This window comes from Sorex fumeus, unplaced genomic scaffold, assembly GCF_029834395.1.
Source record: "Sorex fumeus unplaced genomic scaffold, SorFum_2.1 ptg000007l, whole genome shotgun sequence".
Taxonomy (NCBI): domain Eukaryota; kingdom Metazoa; phylum Chordata; class Mammalia; order Eulipotyphla; family Soricidae; genus Sorex; species Sorex fumeus.
In genome coordinates, this window is record NW_026606064.1 from 5,918,483 (window position 1) to 5,939,514 (window position 21,032).

Consider the following 21,032-nt stretch of genomic DNA (forward strand, 5'->3'; position numbering starts at 1 on the left):
GGAACGTGCACTGGTGGAGGGATGGGTGTTTGATCATTGTGTGATTGTAACCCAAACATGAAGGTTTCTAACTATCGCATGGTGATTCAATAAAAGAAATAAGTTATATATATCCATATATATATACATATATATCATACACCGGGCTGGAGCGATAGCACAGCGGTAGGGCATTTGCCTTGCACGCAGCCAACATGGCCGACCCGAGTTCGATTCCTCTGCCCCTCTCAGAGAGCCCAGCAAGCTACCGAGAGTATTTCGCCCGCACGGCAGAGCCTGGCAAGCTCCCCGTGACGTATTCGATATGCCAGACACAGTAATGAAAAATAATAGTAATAAAAAGTGATTTGCTAAAAAAAGGGTTATAGTAAATACTAGTTTGTTTAAATGGTTATGGGGGACCAGAGCAATAGTATGTTGGTACGTAAGTTTGAAAGCAGACAACCTGGTTTGAACCAGGTACCCCATATTGTCCCCCAAACCTGCCAAAAGTAATTACTGAGAACAAAATCAGGATTAAGTTCTGAACACAGATAGGTATGGCCTAAAAACAAAAAAATGAAATGGTAATGAATCATCTCAGATTAAGCATAATAAATATATAATCAGTAAATATATAAGTATGCTATAGATATTAAAAATGGACACATATTATTATCTATTTATATCAAAAATATTTAATTTTTCCTACTGTCAAATGAACATAAGCTACTGTGGAAGATCAGATTTTAATTACTATAAACCATTTATCAATTGAAATTATACCTTCCTGCACCACAACTTTTTAATAGCATTCTTTACTTCCGCATTCCTCAATGTATAGATCAGAGGGTTGAGCAGGGGTGTTCCAATTGTATAAAACACAGCCACCATCTTGTCTATTGGAAATGTGGTGGGTGGTCTTGTATATATGAATATGCATGGACCAAAAAATATGACAACCACAATAAAGTGGGTGGTACATGTGGAAAGGGCTTTTCTCCGTCCTTCTGCACTGTGGTTTCTCAGAGAGTACAATATGACACTATAGGACATCAGCAGAATAATGAAACTCACCGTGCAGATGGCCCCACTATTGGAAACCAGTAATAAGTTTATCACGTAAGTATCCATGCAGGCAAGTTTCAACAAGGGCTGCAAATCACAGAAATAGTGATCAATCACATTGGGGCCGCAGAAGGGCAATCTCACCGCCAGGAAAATCTGTGCTGAGGAGTGGATACAAGAACCTATCCAAGCCACAATCACCAACACGAGACAGACCTGCCTCCGCATAATGGTAATATACTGGAGAGGTTTGCAAATGGCCACATAGCGATCGAAAGCCATGAGGATAAGCACAAAAATCTCCATGCACCCAAAAAAATGGACTGCAAAGACCTGAGTCATGCACTGATTATAGGAAATGGTCTTTTTATGAGAGAGGGAATCCACAATCAGTCTGGGGGCTGTGGTGGTAGAGAAACAGGCATCAGCGAAGGACAGATAAAATAGGAAGAAGTACATGGGACTGCCAAGGCTCCTGCTGTTTTTAATAGTCACCACAATGAGAATGTTCCCCATGAGTGTTGCGAGATAAAGAATCAGGAAGATCCCAAATATTGCTTTCTGCTTTCTTGGATCCTGTGTTAATCCAAAGAGAATAAATTCAGTCACAGTGTTATTCATCACCATCTTAGTGGCCAAAGACAAGATGTGCTTGACAAAGACTTGGTATCTGCAGACAGAAGGAAACCTGTGACATCTCAAAAGATCAGCAGGCTGATCTCTGAGTTCCTTCTCAGTGAGCCATTCTGATGCCTCCAACTGTTGTTAATTCTCAGTAAATCTTTGTAGAAGTTCAGATGTACAGACCTCATTGGGATCTATCTTTTGATTCAGAAAGTACATGACATCCAACCGTTAGCTGTTCGACGGGAGGGAAAGGGTTATTCTTTACAATTTTAAATTCACCCCAATAACTTTCACTGTGACTTGACTATTTTGACATTGAGAATTTGTGTCTGAAATGGAGTTCAAATATCGTCCCTACCTTATTATAAGCTTATCTTATATTTGAAAATTATAAACCTACACTAATACCCACAATACAACCTAAATTTCAAGTGTAAATTTCTCTGAGAACAAAACAACAGTATTCCAATATAATTGAGTGTTAACATTGTTGGAGTACCCCTCATGAAGAAAATTTCTCATTCCAGCTTATATTTGTTTCAGTAATGCCAGACTCATTCAAGATCTTAATATAAAATGCTTTTCTTAACAATCTTTTCCCAGTCTTTTCTGTTCTGGATGTTAACTTCTTTGGTATCCAATATGTAAACAAATTTCTAGATAATGCTTTAAGAAGAGTTAAATGCAGTTAGGGATGCATACTGTTTACTTTCTGTTCTATAATCTTGAATCCATCTAGTTAGAACATTTAGCCTCTATTAATGAGATATGATAAAATTTGCTATTTTTCTAATGTATAAAATCCATAAATCTGTTTATTCATAAATGTACCTCTTGGACATATCTCATCTATGAGACACCTCTCCTAAAACCAATATTTGAGATAAAAGCTCTCTGATACTAATGTAAAAATTTTTTATTTAAAAAAATGTTCAAATAGTTTTTAGATATTCTGTGAAGTAAATGATACACAATATAATGTGTATTATGTGTACTCTGATTAAACAGTTTCTGGTATAATATATGTCCATAGGTAGTCAAATTTAAGGGTGTGATATTGAAAATAGTTGTTTTTTTTTTTGCTTTTTGGGGGTCACACCCGGTGATGCTCAGGGGTTACTCCTGGCTCTGCATTCAGGAATTACTCCTGGTGGTGCTCAGGGGCCCATGTGGGATGCTGGGAATTGAAACCGGGTGGGCCACGTGCAAGACAAATGCCTTATGCGCTGTGCTATCGTTCCAGCCCCCTGATATTGAAAATACTTTTATAAGAAGAATTTGACAATGAAGTCACTTATTTCTTTGTTGCTTCCAATTTTCACACTCAAATAATTCCAAGGTTTTAGAATAATCCCCCAAGTATAACCTCAAATACTAAATAATATTTTTATTTATTGCCAAGGTTTTAGAACAATTTTCCTCAAGTGGCATCATTACCCTCAAGACAAAATAATATTATTATTCATTGCTACTTATAAAAAACTTGAAATCTTATACCCTTATAGTGTCAGGTTTTTTTTTTTTTAAGAAAATTGTTGATGAGTGACAGGACTGGAATGATAGGGATTAAGGGACTTGGCTTGCATGTGACTGACCCCAATTCAATCACATGTACTGCACATGATCACTGAAGCAACACCAAAGAGATCCAAGAGCACAGTCAGGAGTAAATACTAAGCACAGTTTAGTGTGGCCCAAACCCCACAAGTAAATAAGTAAATAAAGAATTAATGATTCCAATAAATATTCAAAGTACAAGAATATGATTAGAAAACTTAAGTCTCTTCAAATTTTTTGAATCTATCATTTTACTGTCGACAAATAATTATGCTTTTTCTTAAATTTTCTTCCAGAGAACCCATCCCTCTGGAAGAATGGGTACTCGATCATTGTATAACTGAAACCCAAGCACAAAAATGTATAAGTCTATAACTGTACCTCATGGTGTTGCACTAATAAAAAAATGATAAAAAATAAATAAATAAATTATTGCAATAAAAAAATGTTCTTCCAGAAACATTGTTTTTTTACAAGTATGTGTTTACCTGTAATTTTTGGGGCGTAGGGCACAACTACTGGTGCTCACTCCTGGTTCTGCATCCTGGAATCACTCTTTGATGGTTTAGACAAGATGTGTAGTGTTGGAGATCAAACTGGGTCATATATATAGGTGTGTAGGAACTAACATTCTGTCCTCAAATATACCTATATTCTTTGTTTATATAAATATGTATAATATATAATTATGCAAAATAATTAATGCAAAAGTTGAAGAATTTGTGGATAAGCTTATGCAAAAATTAATTTTAATATCTTGCAAAATTATATTGTACTAATTTTAATTGTTTCTATTTCTCACACATAAATTACTCCACCCTGCCTTCATAACCATTAAATATTTGCATTTGTTATAATCAATATAGTTATTCAATTTTAAATAAAATGCTTTTCACAAATTACTAAAAGAAAAATAAAGCTTAGAGTAAGTATGTCGATTTTCTTTGAATTTTCTTTGTAAGATATATACCACAACATCAGAGCGGTGTTTCCAAAACTTTGTTATAATAAAAGGACAATCTTAGAATTTTAAAACATAGCTATGTGCTTTCTATTGATAAATGAAACAAAAGGACAAATTCTAGATATATTGTCTTATTTTTCTATCCTCTCTCTAATAACCACCTTGCAATACCTTTACAAGAAAAAAAGAGCATTTAAAAATATGAAAGTTTATGAATAAAAAGGTTAGTAAGGGTTCTAAATGCAGAGGTTGAAATGCTTTCCAAAATTCTCAAATCCTTTAGCTCTGGGCCATCGTTTTCTTTTCTGCCTCCTCCCAGTGTTTCAACTCATGTTTGCTGCTGTCAACTCTGCCACCTATTATGCCCCCTAACACATTCAGTCCATCCCAATCTCTGAACGTCCTTGTCCTTGCTAAATCTCAATTCCTTTCCTGTGACAGATTCTTCTCTCGTTATATCCAGATTGTGTATAGGGTTATATTCATTTTGTTTTGTACTATCTCCTAAGGCAAGTTTCTGTTCTATTTTGTCCACATTGGTAGAATTTATCCAGGAGCAGAAAAAGTGGGTTAGGAGTAAGACTCAAGGCTTTGTGCTCCCTAGCAACCAAGTACTGAATGATCTCTTGTCATCCAGATAGATGAAGCAAAAGGCCAAAATGTCAAGATACAAAATAGATAAAGAAGAAATCCACTGACATATTCAGTATGAGTTATGACTACTGAAGAGATACGAATTCTGATAGGTCAATTAGGAATATAAGAATTTTATATGTATACATGGGAAATGCTAATGAGAAGAAGGTACAAAAACTGGAAAATTATGGCAGAAATAAGAGTTAAAGGGGGAAATGTGATAGTAAAAAGATCTAAAGAAGAAAAAAGCATCAAGGATAAAGCAAGGGAACACTTCACAAGGGTAAGCAAAGAATAGAGATACAAGAAAAATTTGTCCCAGAGTACATGGGAGTGATTTTGTCTCTCATCACTCCACATACCACTCCTTGCTCTACCCCAGAAAAAGAATGTAAATTTTGGCTGACGGTAAGGGTGTGTGACAGTGACAGGATGAACTAATAAGTGTCATAGTTTCATAGAATCACGCATCCCAGTAACACTGAATCTAATAGCAGATTAATCAGTCTGCATTCCTATTCTTTTCATGAGTACATGTTTCCATACATCCATCACCTTTTCGTGCCCCTAACATTGACTAAGTTTAGGATACTCTGGTTCTGTTCTTGTCAATACAGTCCCCCTTTTCTATAAAAATGTGGACTGAGGCAATACTGTCCCAAGCATAGGATAAGTCAGGTAGAAGATCAGAAACTTCAGGGTCTTCTGATCATGGTGGGATATATATTTGTCATTAGAGTGTTGCTTTTCTCAGGACATAGAACTGCATGATGTCCAAACCTAGTCTCAAATGAGGAGCAAGATACCATAAAGAGGAGTTTCGCTGGACTTAAAAATTACCTATTCTTGGGGCTGGAGCAATAGCACAGTGGGTAGGGTGTTTGCCTTGCACACGGCTGACCCGGGTTTGAATACCAGCATCTCATATGGTCCCCTGAGCACCACCAGGAGTAATTCCTGAATGAAGAGCCAGGAATAACCCTGTGCATTGACAGGTGTGACCCAAAAAGCAAAACAAACAAACAAAAAAACAAAAAAATATCTGTTCTTGGGTGGGGGTAGAGTGGAGAGAAGAGAAAGGAGAGAGAGACAGAGAGAGAGAGAGAGAGAGAGAGAGAGAGAGAGAGAGAGAGAGAAATTCAGGAGAGCGTTGAATGCTTTTGCTCTTTCCATTCTGACTTACTTTGAAGATGTATCATGTGCAGTGTTTGCAACAAGCAAATTGCTTTTCCAAATATATCCTCATGGCTTTCTGTCAGACAGTCAGCAGAAGGGAAGATACTCCACAGAGAACATCTCTTCCTAGAAAGTCCGAATTAGAATCTGAAAGTTTTGTAAAACTCACACATTATTGACTTTACTTTTAGAATCTCCTAGGATAAAAATGAAATATCCATACTACTGTCTCATCAGAAAATATTTATAATAGAGATCTATAATATTTCCCAGCAGAACAGAGCACTTAAATTTTTATTCTTTCTCCTGGCTGGAGCAATAGCACAGCGGTAGGGCATTTGCCTTGCAAGCCGCCAGCCTGGCCGAGCTGGGCTCCACCCCTCTCAGAGAGCCCGGCAAGCTACTGAGAGTATTTCACCCGCACGACAAAGCCTGACAATCTACTCGTGATGTATTCAATATGCCAAGCATAGTAACAACAAGTCTCACAATGGAGACGTTACTGGGCCCGCTCGAGCAAATCGATGAACAATGGGAGGACAGTGCAACAGTACTACAGTGCTCCTCATATTTATAGAAATTTCATAAAATTTCACAAGGACCCCACCTCTAGAAAGACAGAGGGAAGGTAAAGACTCCTCCTTTCACACTCAGCCCACAGGATTTGCTCAATGAGCTATTTAGCTCAGTTAATCCAGAAGAACAGCAAGCATTGGGGCCAATTAACCCCATGCAAAGCTGTCAGCAGGCAGATTCTACCCTCAGAGCTCTCTTTTCCCCTAGTCCCTTAGGGGTGCTTCCATTTCTATTACAACTGCCCCTCCATTCACACAGTTCTAAAGGGAAAAGCAGACTTTTAACATTACAGTGCGACACCCACTACTAAAAAGTTAACCAAGGTTCTCCTTTCAAATATATTGAATGGCAGACAAATTTCTGAATCCAGGCAAATATCCACATAGATATGATGCAATTGAATTTGAGCTATATTATTTCTGCTTTTATATCTAAGCTTTCTTGTCTTTTACTTTCATATTCTGAAAAATGTTGCTTTTAACTTTTATAATTATAATAAGCCTTGATATTAATATATGCTATAAAGTAACTAATTATAACAACTGTTTATTAAAAGTTTTATAATTTCTATAATATTTACAAGTCAGAAAACAAAGAAAGGAAAAGAAGGAAAGGGGAAATAAAGGGATTTTTCACATATTTTAGTATTTTTTAATTGATGCCTTAAGGTAAATTTATATACAATAAAGTGCATCATTTACAATTTTAAGTAACTGTTTGCAGCTGCTATTACTCATGTGACTACCTCAATATAATTGACTTAATCCATTTGATTCTTCTAATCAAAGAACCAGGTTTGATTTACTGTGTATATGCAATCTTCATATTCCATTCCTTTACATCTGCTCTTTATTATTTTTCTTTCATTCTATTGATCTTTTTCAGGTTAGGAGAGAAAATCTGGTGCGTGCTTCTACCCTAACAACTGGTGGTCTGCTGAGCATCTTACCTTTTTGTAGTTCACAGACACAGCACTGCAATCCCTGACCCCATTTAATATGTCAACTTCCCATCTGTGTCCAACTCTGGGTACAATATTCATCTTTTTATCAGAGTATCAGTCCTATGGCATTATAACTCTTCTAATGTCACTTCTATTAGGATTGTGTCCATTTAGGTTAGATTAGACTGATAGACTGAGTCACTTTGATTAGGACTGTGTCCACATTACTCAGAAGCTCCCTCTTCAATTCCTGGACTACTCAAGCATCAAATTCCATAGTTATCCACTAGCTATTGTCCATAACATTCATGGTGCATCCTCAGAAGAGAAATACTTATGGGAACTTATTGTTGTACTAGTAAGACACATAATAGAAAGAAAGACCTTTAATATAAAAGGAAATCTCCAAACAAAAAATCTGAGTTGAAGCTTGTGGGTTGCCTTTATTATCCAGCAAAAGTTTGGCTGCTGGAAGAATATGTGTGGGCTGAGACTCATGCATATAGGTGAACACTCAGGCACAACATAAAACCTGTGACAGAGCTCTCCCATTTTCTTTTGTTCTACACAGAAATTCACCATTCTTTCCCCCATACCTTCACTCTGTTTTATTTCTTCCCATGCCTTAGTCTACTCTCCTATAAACATAACTTCCTCTCACATCTCAGTAAACACCCACACAAACATACACAAACACACACACAATTTCAACATTCAAATGTGTTCTCAGGAAAGTGAGAAGGGAGGAACAGAGAGAGACAGAGAGAGCCAAAGAGAGAGAGTGGATAGAAATGAATAGGATAGAAATAGAGGAGAGAGAAGCATTGCCTTGCCAATCTGCACTCTTTATATTGAATTATGATATAAAGAATAGGGCGTCTAAAACTATTTTTAACTCCTTTTTCTAAAAATATTTGTTACTCAGATATATAATCCTATAAAAAGTGGTATGCAAATCAATTATTGATAACATCACAAATGAATATATTTGAACAATTTTTTAAAGATAAACAACACAATATGAGTCAGGACCATAGGTTTTGTGGGCTGTGAAGATAATAGAGTGGGTAGGACAGTTGTCCTGCACATAGTTGATCTATGGATTTGATCATTGGCTCTCCATATAGTTCCCTGTGTCCCTCCAGGAGTTATCTCTGAGGGCAGAGCTAAGAATAAGCCCTTCACACCACTGGGTATGGCCACCCACCAAAAAAAAAACACCTACAATAAATCATTAGGCCTCTTTTATAGAAATATAGCCTGACTTAAAGATATCTAATAATTCAAAATATTCATAATCCTCCATTCTAGTATTAAAGATGATAATGTAATGTTCCTGAGAAAGCACCTACAGATCTATTTGAGATTTTCAAATGCAAATAAATTTCCTAACCCAACAGTTGGAAAGTTTTATTTGATAATACTCTTACAGGTATGAGGTTTACACTGTCAATCATAATTCAATATTGGAATATGAAATTAACCTATGAAATTATATAGACAATTGGAGAGAGTGCAGGAATTGTGGCACTTGCCTTTTCCCTATTTGCTCGTAGGCACTGTATATGGACCCATGACCATTTTCAGGAGTAAGCCAGTGCATCAAGCTATGACTAGCACTTGAACACCAGGCATGCACAGAATCCCAATCTCCCTAAGGAAAAAAAAAGGAGAAAATGCAGAAATTTCTGCATATTTACATTATTTTCTCATAGTTGCAGGTTTACTATGGTATCCTTAGCATATTAAATGACATAAATTTAATATCTATAATGTGGCTGCTTATTACACTTGTATGCTATGAGTATAGATGTTTTAACACATATGAACACATATGTTATTGCAACAAAGTTAGTTTTACAAATCCTCATCTCACTCTTGAGCATTTATAAATCACATTGATCTTTATATTTATGGGATAATGCTTGACTATCTTCTGATCATTGGCCAGAGATGAGTTATCAAGTGATCTGGTTATTATAATAAAATACCGAAGAATCTGATATATATGAAATGAAGTCTATTATCTATGATATTTGTAGTTACTCAGCAAGCTACCGAGAGTATCTTGCCCGCATGGCAAAGCCTGGCAAGCTACCCGTGATGTATTCTATATGCCAAATACAGTAACAAAAAGTCTCACAATTGAGATGTTATTGGGCCCGCTTGAGCAAATCGATGAACAACAGGAGGACAGGACAGTTCTACAGGTCAGTAGGTATCCTGTATATCTGGTGGTATGTTACAAAGTGAAAGGAAGAAAAAGAAACTGAAGTTGTACAATTTTTAGGGGTAAGGTGAATTCTGGGCTAGTGGTACCAGACAACTCCTGAGTGTTAGGAGGACCTAATGGAGCAGTGCCAGCCAACCTTGGAGTGATTGGGAGCCACCAGGAGCATATTCATTAGTGCAAATAGTCAAGTAGTAGACCATGAAACTTCAAAAAAATATGGCCTACCATTTGAGTTCTATCCTCATTTGGGGTTCTGTTTTTAGTGAACTTAAGGTGAAGAATGGAGTATAGGGATTTATTGGCTCACACTTTGTTGATTAACTCAAAACTTTAGAAGAAATTTACACAGAAGAGAAGAGGCTGGAACCCAAATGGTGATAGAAACCAACAAAAATAGTTAAATAAAGGGCATTTATACTTCGTCTTGTGATAGGTAATGAATGTGCTTATTCAAGATAACTATCTTTGGTGATTTTTGCTTTTTAAAATAAAAAATATTGAATCACGATGTCACCATTGAGATACAGTTACAAAGCTTTCATTATTGAGTTTCACTCACACAATATTTCAACACCTATATCTCCACCAGTGTACATTTCCCATCACCAGTATCCCTCAAATCCCTCCTGCCACCACCACACTCTGCTTACCTCTATGATAGGTACTTTTCTTCTCTCTCTTTCTCTCTCTCTCTCTCTCTCTCTCTCTCCCCTCTCTCTCTTCCTCTTTCTCCCTCTCTCTTGGCATTATCATTTGCAATACAGGTACTTAGAGGCCATCATATTTGGTTGTTTGCCCTCTTTCAGCACACATCTCCTATCTGGAGCAAACAACAATGAGATATCACTTTATACCACAGAGACTGGCACACATCAAAAAGAGTAAGAACAACCAGTGCTGGCACGGATTTGAGGAGAAAGGGAACTCATTCACTGTCGATGGGAACGTCAATGATAGCGACTTTTGGGAAAACAATATGGGCATTCCTAAAAATATTTTAAAAAGTAGAAATTGAGCCTCCATAAAACGTAGCAATACCACTTCTAGGAATATACCCCTGGATTACAAAAATACACAACAGAAATGACACCTCCACTTGTACGTTCATTGTAGCACTGTTCACAATAGCCAGAATCTGGAAATAACCTCAGTGTCCAAGGACAGATGACTGGTTAAAGAAATTATTGTACATCTATACAACAGAATATTATATAGTTGTTAGTAAAAAATGAGGTTATAAAAGTTTCTTATAAATGGATGAACATGGAGAGTATCATGATGAGAGAAATAAGACAGAAGGAGGATAACATTGGTTTGTCCTTTCTGCCTTGCCACAGGGAACGTAGGTTTATTGAGTTACTCCCATCACAGTGCTCCCATTCCTCTGTGTTTATTTGTAACTTCTTTCTTTGTGCTCTGTTGACTTGTAGACATTGTTTTTCTCTTCTTCTTAAGTCCTTTGCATAGTTAATTCAGAGCAATGTACTTTCTGTATGGGCACAAGAAGACAGTAAATGCTACGCTTTTGTAATATGGGAGTTAATTGACTGTCAATGATATTTACCTCCTTGGCATCTGTGCTCTGGACTTAAGCCTCAGTTGCACTTACTTCCTAGCACCCCAAAAGCAGGGCCCTGACGAGGGACTGGATGGACCCAGGGCAAGCTGTGAGCTATGTGCTACCCTGGCTTCAAAATGGGCCTGGCCAAAGTGCCATAATGCTTACCTACAAGTTAACAGCTTGGTCAAGAAAAAATGCTGTCATGATCCAAAGAGCAATAACTAGATTTGGACCCTGTTATGGTTAGGAAAGACTAATTTGCCCTGAGCACTGTAGTCTGAGTCTGTGGCAAGATGTTCCCAGGAGAGCTGCCCTACAAGCCTCAATGTATCTCTTACTGTATCCATATAGAAATATCTAATATTAAGATGCTAATTAAGATGTTAAGAGAAGAGGAATGCCCTTAGGTGGTGTTTTCACCCTTGAGTCTGATGGGTAGTCAGGAAGGGCTTTGTTATGTTGATTCTGCTACCAGACTGTGTGTAGTTTGGGCCCAGAGGTCTAGGGATGGAGAGACGAGTAGGGGAGAGGAAGAATCTGAAGAACTGGGATTGAGGAATGAGGGGCTAGGAAGGAAGAGTGTGTGAGTCGGGAGAGATGAGAGATTGACTAAACGACAACTAATCAACAACCAACTTGGTCCTCATTCTTCCTTTGCCTGCCCATCACCAACACCAATCCCAATCCAATGCATACACAGCGGTTTGAGAGCACCAAATGCGGGCGGTGAGAGAGAGTCTCCTAGATAGCCACCTGGAGAGCCCATGACGTGCGTATTTTTTTACAGACAGACATATAATAACTTCACTCATTTGTGGGATATATATAAAAAACAAAAGAAAAAACACAGCACAGACTAATATCCAAGGACAGTAGAAATAAGGGTCAGGACCTATGGCCCATGGTTGGAAGCCTGCTTCAAGGCCTGGGGGTGAGGAGCCCATTATTACAGTAATGTTTGGGAGGGATTGCTCCAGTTTGGGGATGTGTGGTCAAAAAGCAGATGTATCATTCATCACAGATGAATTGAGTCACGTTTATTATGCTAAAGAAAGTGAATCTGTCAGGGGGTAGAATTGAGGACCAAAGAAGTGAATAACTCACCCCACCTCACACAGTTTATTAGTAATATGTAATACTGAAACTGGAATCTAAATCTTTTTAGAATTGTTGCCAGTGGAGGTTCCACAGGTGGCTTATGTGGAGTGGGGAGGAGAGAGGTGCCAGGCATGAGAAGAAAATTTACTACTTTCCTTCTGCCTCTTTATGACTGATGAAAATCTGCTCTGAGCCCTTGCACAGCACAGATGTTCATACCGCACCAGTTCCACAAGGCAGCCATCAATCTGACCTGATTCCACTTGCTTTGCACTGCATGGGAGATTGATGTCAGTGGGCCCCACTGGTGACTTACGTAAAGTGGGGAGGAGAAAGACGGTCACTTTCTTTTCACCCACTTCCTCCACCTGGGTCCCACTGTCAGGACTAGGACTGGTAAAGTCTGTGATGAGCCCTTGCTGGGCACAGGCCTGAGCCCGGCCAGCCCCACCAGGTGGTCTTTAGGCCACACCTGAAGTCTGCTTGGTCTTCTAGGCATGCAAGCTGATCCGCACCACCCTATTTCTTGATGAGCCGTGGACTCAGGTTGGATCAAGAATTTGCTCTTTGCCGGAAAGGAGCGGCCAGTCCCAGGCCTTATGATTTTCAGGGTTCTTGTCTTGCGTCGCAGAAAAGAATTTCAGGAGTAGACAAGCAGTGAAATAAAACAGATTTTATTTGGAGGTTTTGAAGGGAAGGAGAGAGAGTAAAGCACTCAAGGGAGAGTGCAGGCTTCCCCAAAGACAAAGAAACCTTGAGAATGGCCTTGAGAACTGACTTTTATATGCATATTCCTAAGGATAGCTTATTCTGGAGTTTTCTGATAGAGATGGGGGTTGATCAGGTATTGTATCAAAGAAACAGTTTTGATGTTTCTGATGAATCTCTTTCAGGTCCTTAATTGTGCTATTATCTCTGCTGAAGTTCATCATTCCTGTAGGGGACCAACCTCCTCTGGGTCTCTTTCTGTTTTTATTTCTGCTTTTTCCTGTTTCCTGCTGAGGGTCTTATCAGGCTTTTGCAACTTCAGTGCCATTTATTCCCAAGAAATTTTTGCCATTGCCTGGCGGGGGTTGGGTGGGGCCTCCCCATCTTCCTGCCTACACGAAGATGACCCCTACCATCTGATTTCTCTGAGACAGCCTTGGACTCAGGCTGTAGCAAAGAAATGCTTTTTGCAGGAAGTATAGTGAGTTTATTAGGAAGAAAAGGGAGAGGAAGAGGACAAGGAGATTAAGACGCATGCTCCAGAGGAAACAGGGGCTTCAGCTGAGCAGAAAGAGCCTGTCTACATCCCAATGTGGAAGAATCAAAGGACACATCTAAAGAGAGGAGATGCAGGCTTGTGCATGGACAACAGGTGTTCAGGCAGCTTGGGTGCCTGCAACATGCAACCCTGAGGCATTTGATATTCTCCTGGCCTTTGTTTCAATAATGGATTCTCTCCTCCCAAGAGACCCAGCCACCTCTCCTTTCCAGGATACAAGTTCTGCATCTCAATAGTTTTCTGAGCTCTTTATGTGGATCCTTTGTGTCAAAGGCCCCCAAGCCTTTGGGCAAGTTTAGGTTTCTGATCATTTTCTCCCAACAAAATTTACCAAGCACCCCTACTATCTTCCTGCTTCCAACAGAACAACTGTGAGTCTCTTTTAATTTAGTGAGATACATAGCTGAATTAGAACATGTCCTGGACTAGGAAGTAAGAGCTGCTGCTGAATAATTTTATTAGTTGAAAGCCTTAAACTAACTCCTTATCTTTGAATCAAGGATAAATGTCTTCAATTCTGAACAAAACATTTGCAGAGGGTAGCTTTAATAAATACCAATGTCCAAAAGCAAGAAGTTGAATCAGTAATGTCTTGGAAGTTCCTTTAAGCTTCAAGTGAAATAACCCTAAATGCTAATAAATTGTTATGTTAAGCCTCATGGAATCTGTTTGGAAAAATTTCTGTTTATTTGTAAGATTTTGAGACAGGTAGATAATGGATTACTTTTTGTAGGCTGTGCTCCCCTGTCCAAGATAATTTCGATCTTGATCCAGTCTCACAGGATTCACTACAAAGGATAAAATAGACATAGTAGCATGTCCAGGTAACAAGTTAGCCTGGGCAGCACCTAGCAACGCATGGATTTGGGCTTATTCATTAGTTTCACATCACCTTTCTCATGTCTCCCATCAAGAGGATCATTCTCTTCAAGTTAATTCACACTTTAAGTACAAATGCTGGTATATTTATAAATCTGTGGCATGGGCCATTAGCAAGTACCTTTGCTGTATAGCACTAATGTCAGGGTAATCTTCTTTTCTAATAGGACATTTCCTGCTTGGATTCACATTTGCAGCCCTCATAGTCTAAACTAAACCAACTTGTCTTACCTGGAGGATTGTCTTGGTCTTGGAGTTTTATCAGGGGGATGACTTCCCATAATCTTTGAATGACGACTCACCAATGATTTTGCAATAATTTTCCATTTTTGTAATTTGCAGTAATTTTGTAATCATGCAATGTTACAATATTCATAATATAAGCAATTGAGATTTCACAGTAATTCAGACCTGAGTTATTATTTGGAGGGAGTGAAGGATCTTGATTACTGTTTCATTATTTTTTATTTAATTGGCAAGCAGTTTTCTAAGACGTTATTAAACATCCTTAAATCTGTGCCTACAAAGGACATTTGTCTCCAAGATTTTCTTGTTTTGTTTTGTAAAAGTACACCAATCTTGGAGGCTAAACATAGCTCTGTGCTTGGCATCACTCCTGGCTGTGCTCTGGGGACCATGTGGTGCCAGGAATCAAAACCAGGCCACTTTCATGAAAGACAATGTACTCAAGCCATTGAGATATCTCTTTGTTTGCCAAAAATGCTAGTATGAGTGTGTGTGTGTGTATGTGTGTGTGTGTTTCATGTTCTTGGTATCAGGAGTGCTTAGACCTCATAGAAACTATCTTAATGATGTTAAGGATGTGTTAGGAGTGTAATTTAAACTCTGTTCATTTAAAATTGGAGCAGGCTAAAGTAATATTTCTGGTGGATAATTAATTTACTTTAGAAAGATAAAAACCCAAATAAATAAAAATAGGAGGCTGGAGAGATACTTTGCATGAGGCCAACCCAGGTTCTATTCCTAGCACCAAATATGATCCCCAAAGCCTCCAGGAGTGAGCTCTGTGCACAAAGTCAAGAGTAAGCTAGGTGTGGCCTGAGAGCCAAAAAGAAATCAAATAAAAATAGAAGACATAGAATTTTATTGAGTATATATTGAGTATATGTTTTAGAATAAAAGACATATTATTAAAATAATTTATGAGGAAGAAAAATATTTTTCTTTTATATTCCTCTTTTATGTCTTAACTTTTATGTAATAGAACAAATAAAAGAGATACAATGTGAAGGAATGAGAACAAAGGAATTAGGAGGAATGAGAACAAGAACAGGAAAAATGGAGAATGAGAAGTATGAACAAAGAACAAAGGTTTCATTTTCATTTTAAATTGTAGTAACTTTGTTTATAATTTTTGCATTATAAAAGTATCTAAGAAAGAGATGGAGAGATAGTACAGTGAGTAGGGTGCTAGCCTTAAATATGGTCAACCCTGGATTCAACCCCTGGTACTCCATATAGTTCCCCAAGTACTGGAGAGTGAATTTACTCTAAGGTAGAGCCATGAGTAAATTCTGTGCACTGCCAGATACAGTCCCTACACTAAAAGATAAAGTATGTATAAAATAAAAATTTCAGTTAATACTCTTTTATCAAGGTATAAAATATAATCATTGGCAGCAGAATGCCCTGACCCCACATCAGGCCATCTTCACTAGAGCACCTCGGAGAGGCCAAGGTTGAATTTCCCTTCCCGCTCCAAGCAGAACTCCAGAAGTTGAAAATCTCCAGATCCCAACCGCCACCATGCTCAAGGCCACTCTCTACATCCTCAGATGAGCCTCACACAAAAGAGGACAAGTAGAAAAACCCAGGTTTGTGAGAAACCGTGACTGAGCTCTCCAACCCCGTTTGGATGGGGACTGGGCCTCCTCTCCCCAGTTCTGCAGTTTTCCAGTAGCTTAGCAGTCACACCCACAAACTACTCCCGGTGACATGGAATCTCATCAATGGCCAAGACCCAGAGAATATAAACTAAGGCTCCCTGAAGAGAGCTACGAAAAATTTCCTGGGTGACCTCTTACACTCTATCTTACTTATCAAAAGTAGCACACATTATTTGGTTTTGGTTTTAACACAATTGCTTGTATTCTCCTATCTATGGGCTTAAATGGCTCCAGAATGAAATACAACAACCTTCAAAGACTTCCCTTTTATTGTGGTGGAAGGTGCTCAGTGGTGGGATGGTGTTTGAATATTATCTGTAATGAACTATTGTGAACTATTTTTATGAGAATAAAACATATATATATATATATAAACATCAAAATCTAGAAGCTAATGTCAACAATACCTTTATTCACTTTTCAAACTTGACATTTTAATATATTAATATTAAAAATAGGGTGAAGGAGTCGTGAGCTAGAACAGTAAGGAAATCAGCTTTGCAAGCTGCCGACCTGGGTTGGATAGTGGGCATCCCATATGCCCACCCCTTACACTACTCTGCCCTCAGGATCTCCAGGAGTGACTTCTGAGTGCAAATTTTTTTTAATATTTTTGAGTAGTAAAGAAGTTTAGACTGTGGTACTAAATACAGCATTTATTTCTAGAGTAAGAGATATTCATTCTTGACTTCTTTTTTGGAATCTTTTCTACACCCAGAACCATTTTGCCTAATGCTAATTGGTATGAAAATCTTTAGGCAACACTGGTCAAGCAGGTTTTATCTGTCCATATATTTAACCGATGCCAAGTTTCATATGGACATTTTTTTAATAATGAAAATCATGTGACATAGAAACTCCTAATGCTGAGGTATTTTAACACACGTTATCCAGTATCCTTCCTAAGTCCAAATTATTTTTCTTAGTCACCAACACAATGTATAAAGCACAAGTTTTTGCTCCTGACATGATTGTTATTTATAACTATTCTCTAAATGATTTCATCTGCTTTAGCAAATGTTTCTTCAAATATGCAATGAGTAGCAAGCAGCTTATTATATAATTTCTATAAAATTATTTTAATTATTACCTTTAATTGTTTGATAATTTAGAAAATAAATGAATAAAAATTAATGTATGAATAAGGGTATAAAATATTCAAAGCAGAATTAGCAACATATAGAGTAAACAATTTATTTTATCCCCAAGGTTAGATCTTTGGTTTATTTTAATAAAATATTCGCTACCAAGCAAGTTCTATTCACAGATGTTATTTCTAGTTATAAAAAAGAATTTTACTCATATTTTTATTTTTAAGGGCAATTTTTTTTATTTTTCACTTGAAACTACAAATAATCTGTTCCATAGTTTCCTCATAGCGTTTTTCACTTCCTTATTCCTAAAAGTGTAAATCAAAGGATTGATAAAGGGAGTAAGGATGGTATAAAATATTGCTACTGTTTTGTCAAAGGAAAAAGCAGATGGAGGCCGCGCATACTCAAATATACATGGGACGAAGAATAGAACCACAACAGCAACATGAGATCCACAGGTGGAGAGTGCTTTCCTCTGTCCTTCAGTGCTGTGGTTTCTTAGGGAGAACAAGATGACCGCATAGGACACAAGCAACATGGAGAAGATTAGGATGCAGATGAGTCCACTGTTGGCCACCACCAAAAGGCTAAACACGTATGTGTCAGTGCAGGCAAGCTTCAGTAATGGGTACAAGTCACACATGAAATGATCAATGATATTAGGGCCACAGAAAGGCAGCTGGGAAGTAAAGAGAATTTGAATAATGGAGTGGAGAAAGCCTCCTGTCCAGGCTACCCCCATCAGAATGCCACAGAGCCTTGAGTTCATGATGGATGAATAGTGCAAGGGTTTGCAGATGGCCACATACCGGTCAAAAGCCATGGCTGTGAGAACAATCACTTCCACTCCAGCAAAGAAGTGTTCAGCGAAAAGCTGGGTCATGCAGCCTCCAAAAGAGATGGTTTTCTTCTCATAAAGAGCATCAACAATCATTTTGGGGGCAATAACCGAGGAGAAGCATGCATCCAGGAAAGACAGGAAAGCCAGAAAGAAGTACATTGGGGAGCCCAGGAGCGCTGGACTGCTCAAGATGGTCACCACTATCAGCAGGTTGCCGCCAACAGTTGCAATGTAGATGAACAGGAATAAGACAAATACAACTTTCTGAACATGTGGATTCTGTGAAAGTCCCAGGAGGACAAATTCAGTTACAAAGCTTTGGTTTTGCATGATTTTCAAAGAAGTACTCAAAGCTATAAAAGTGTACATAGGAAATCTGTAATCATAAGAATAAAAAAATCACATCAGACCATATACCACCAGAATCATGATCAAAAACTAGTTTGTTGCAAAATTGTCTTTTGTGCTTTTGTATTCACTGAGATCCAAGATTAAAAATTTGGTTGTAGAGGGAGATTATGCAAAAATAGGAAGGATATAAGTTATTAAATATTATGAGATAAAAAAACTTTGTATCAGAGCTTAACCGTAGCTACAAGGACTGAGAAATACATTTTTTCTCACTAATTTCTGCCTAGTGAGTTATAAAAACTGATGGAGAATAATTCTGAAGCCACATTCTAGACTTGAGAAATGGAGAATAGCAATTTATGAGTCAAGCCACAGCTTCACTAAGTCATTATATAATATATATTATACATAATATGTATTTTATATAATATATGATGGGCTGGAGCAATAGCGCAGCGTGTAGGGCATTTGCCTTGCACACAGTCAATATGGTCAACCCGAGTTTGATTCCTCTGCCCCTCTCCAAGATCCCGGCAAGCTACTGAGAGTATCTTGCCTGCACAGCAAAGCCTGGCAAGCTACCCATGACGTATTCGATATGCCAAACACAGTAACAGTCTCACAATGTTACTGGGCCCGCTCGAGGAAATCAATGAACAACGGGAGGACAGTGACAGTGAATATATGATATATATTACATATATAGTATATACCATATGTACTATATATAATATTTATAACATATAATATATGGTCACTGTCACTGTCCTCCCGTTGTTCATCGATTTTCTCTAGCGGGCCCAGTAACATCTGCATTTTGAGACTTTTTTGTTAATGTTTTTGGCATATTGAATAGGACTCAGGTAGCTTGCCAGGCTTTGCTGTGTGGGCGTGATACTCTCAGTAGCTATAATATATGGTATATGATATATATCATATATTATAATATGTATTATTATATATTATATATAATGGACTGCAGTGGTAGCACAGTGGTAGGGCATTTGCTTTGCACGCAGCCCAGCCGAGCTGGGTTCAATTTCTCTGACTCTCTTGGAGTGCCTGGCAAGCTATCCAGAGTATCTCACTCACACAGCAAAGACTGGCAAGCTACCCGTGACAAATTCGATATGCGAAACACAGTAACAAGGAGTCTCAAAATGGAGATGTTACTGGACCCGCTAGAGCAAAAATTCGATGAACAAGGGGAGGACAGTGTTTGTTTGTTTGTTTTTATATATATAATATATAATATATTTATATAATTATATATAACATATTATATATAATATATTATATATTGCATCATATAACACAGCGGGTAGGGCATTTACCTTGCTTGCGGCCAGCTCCAACGAGTCGGGTTTGATTCCTCTGCCCCTCTCGGAGAGCCCAGCAAGCTACCAAGAGTATCTTGCTTGCACAGCAAAGCCTGGCAAGCTACCTGTGACATATTCAATATGCCAAACACAGTAACAAGTCTCACAGTGGAGATGTTACTGGGCCCGCTCGAGCAAATTGATGAACAATGGAAGGACAGTGCTACCGTGCTACATATATATATATATATATATATATATATATATATATATGCATATATATATTATATAATCAAAGGTTCAAACCCTGGTATCCCATAAGGTACCCTGAGCCAGCAAAGTGTGATCCTTTAGTGAAGAGCTAGGAGTAAGTCCTAAACACAGCAGGATGTGTTCCTCAAACAAAACAAAACATAATTAGACCCTTTTACTTCAAAACACTAAGAGAACTATTCCAATAGTTCAATAATATATATATATTAAATAAGAGAAAAACATTGTAAAAAAACATAGAAAGGAATAGAACAACATGCTAATGATAGCTGGAGTCTAGAAGCTTCATTAATTATTGCTAATTATTTACATAATTTTCTTGCAATGTATAAGCTGTTCATATATAGCTTACATGTACATATCACAAGATTGTAATTAGTCTAATTTTCAACATTTTCCTGATTTGAAAAATATTGCTCCTTTTTAAAACGGAATCAAAGTGAGATATGCAATTATAAAGTTGTTTATGGTTGGGTTTCAGTCATACAATGTTCCAACACTCAGCTGTTCCCTCACCACTGTACACTTCCCACCACCAATAACTCAGTTCCCTCCTGCCCTACTTCCACCCCTGCCTCTGTGGCAAATACTCCTGTGTCTGTCTGTCTGTCTGTCTGTCTGTCTGTCTGTCTGTCTGCTTTCGGGTATTATGGTTTGCAAGAGACACTGACCCTTTACCTAAA

General features: G+C 37.9%; 2 protein-coding genes across 2 annotated transcripts; both read right to left on the reverse strand.

Moving 5' to 3' along the window:
* Positions 1 to 759: 759 nt before the first annotated feature.
* On the reverse strand, positions 760 to 1,674 carry LOC130044807 (olfactory receptor 4C11-like). Its single transcript, XM_056137459.1, has one exon. The coding sequence runs from the start codon at positions 1,672 to 1,674 to the stop codon at positions 760 to 762; it is 915 nt and encodes a 304-aa protein (XP_055993434.1).
* A 16,126-nt stretch (positions 1,675 to 17,800) lies between these two features.
* Positions 17,801 to 18,745, reverse strand: LOC130044828 (olfactory receptor 4C15). The gene has a single exon (XM_056137481.1). The coding sequence runs from the start codon at positions 18,734 to 18,736 to the stop codon at positions 17,801 to 17,803; it is 936 nt and encodes a 311-aa protein (XP_055993456.1). The 5' UTR covers positions 18,737 to 18,745.
* Positions 18,746 to 21,032: the final 2,287 nt, after the last annotated feature.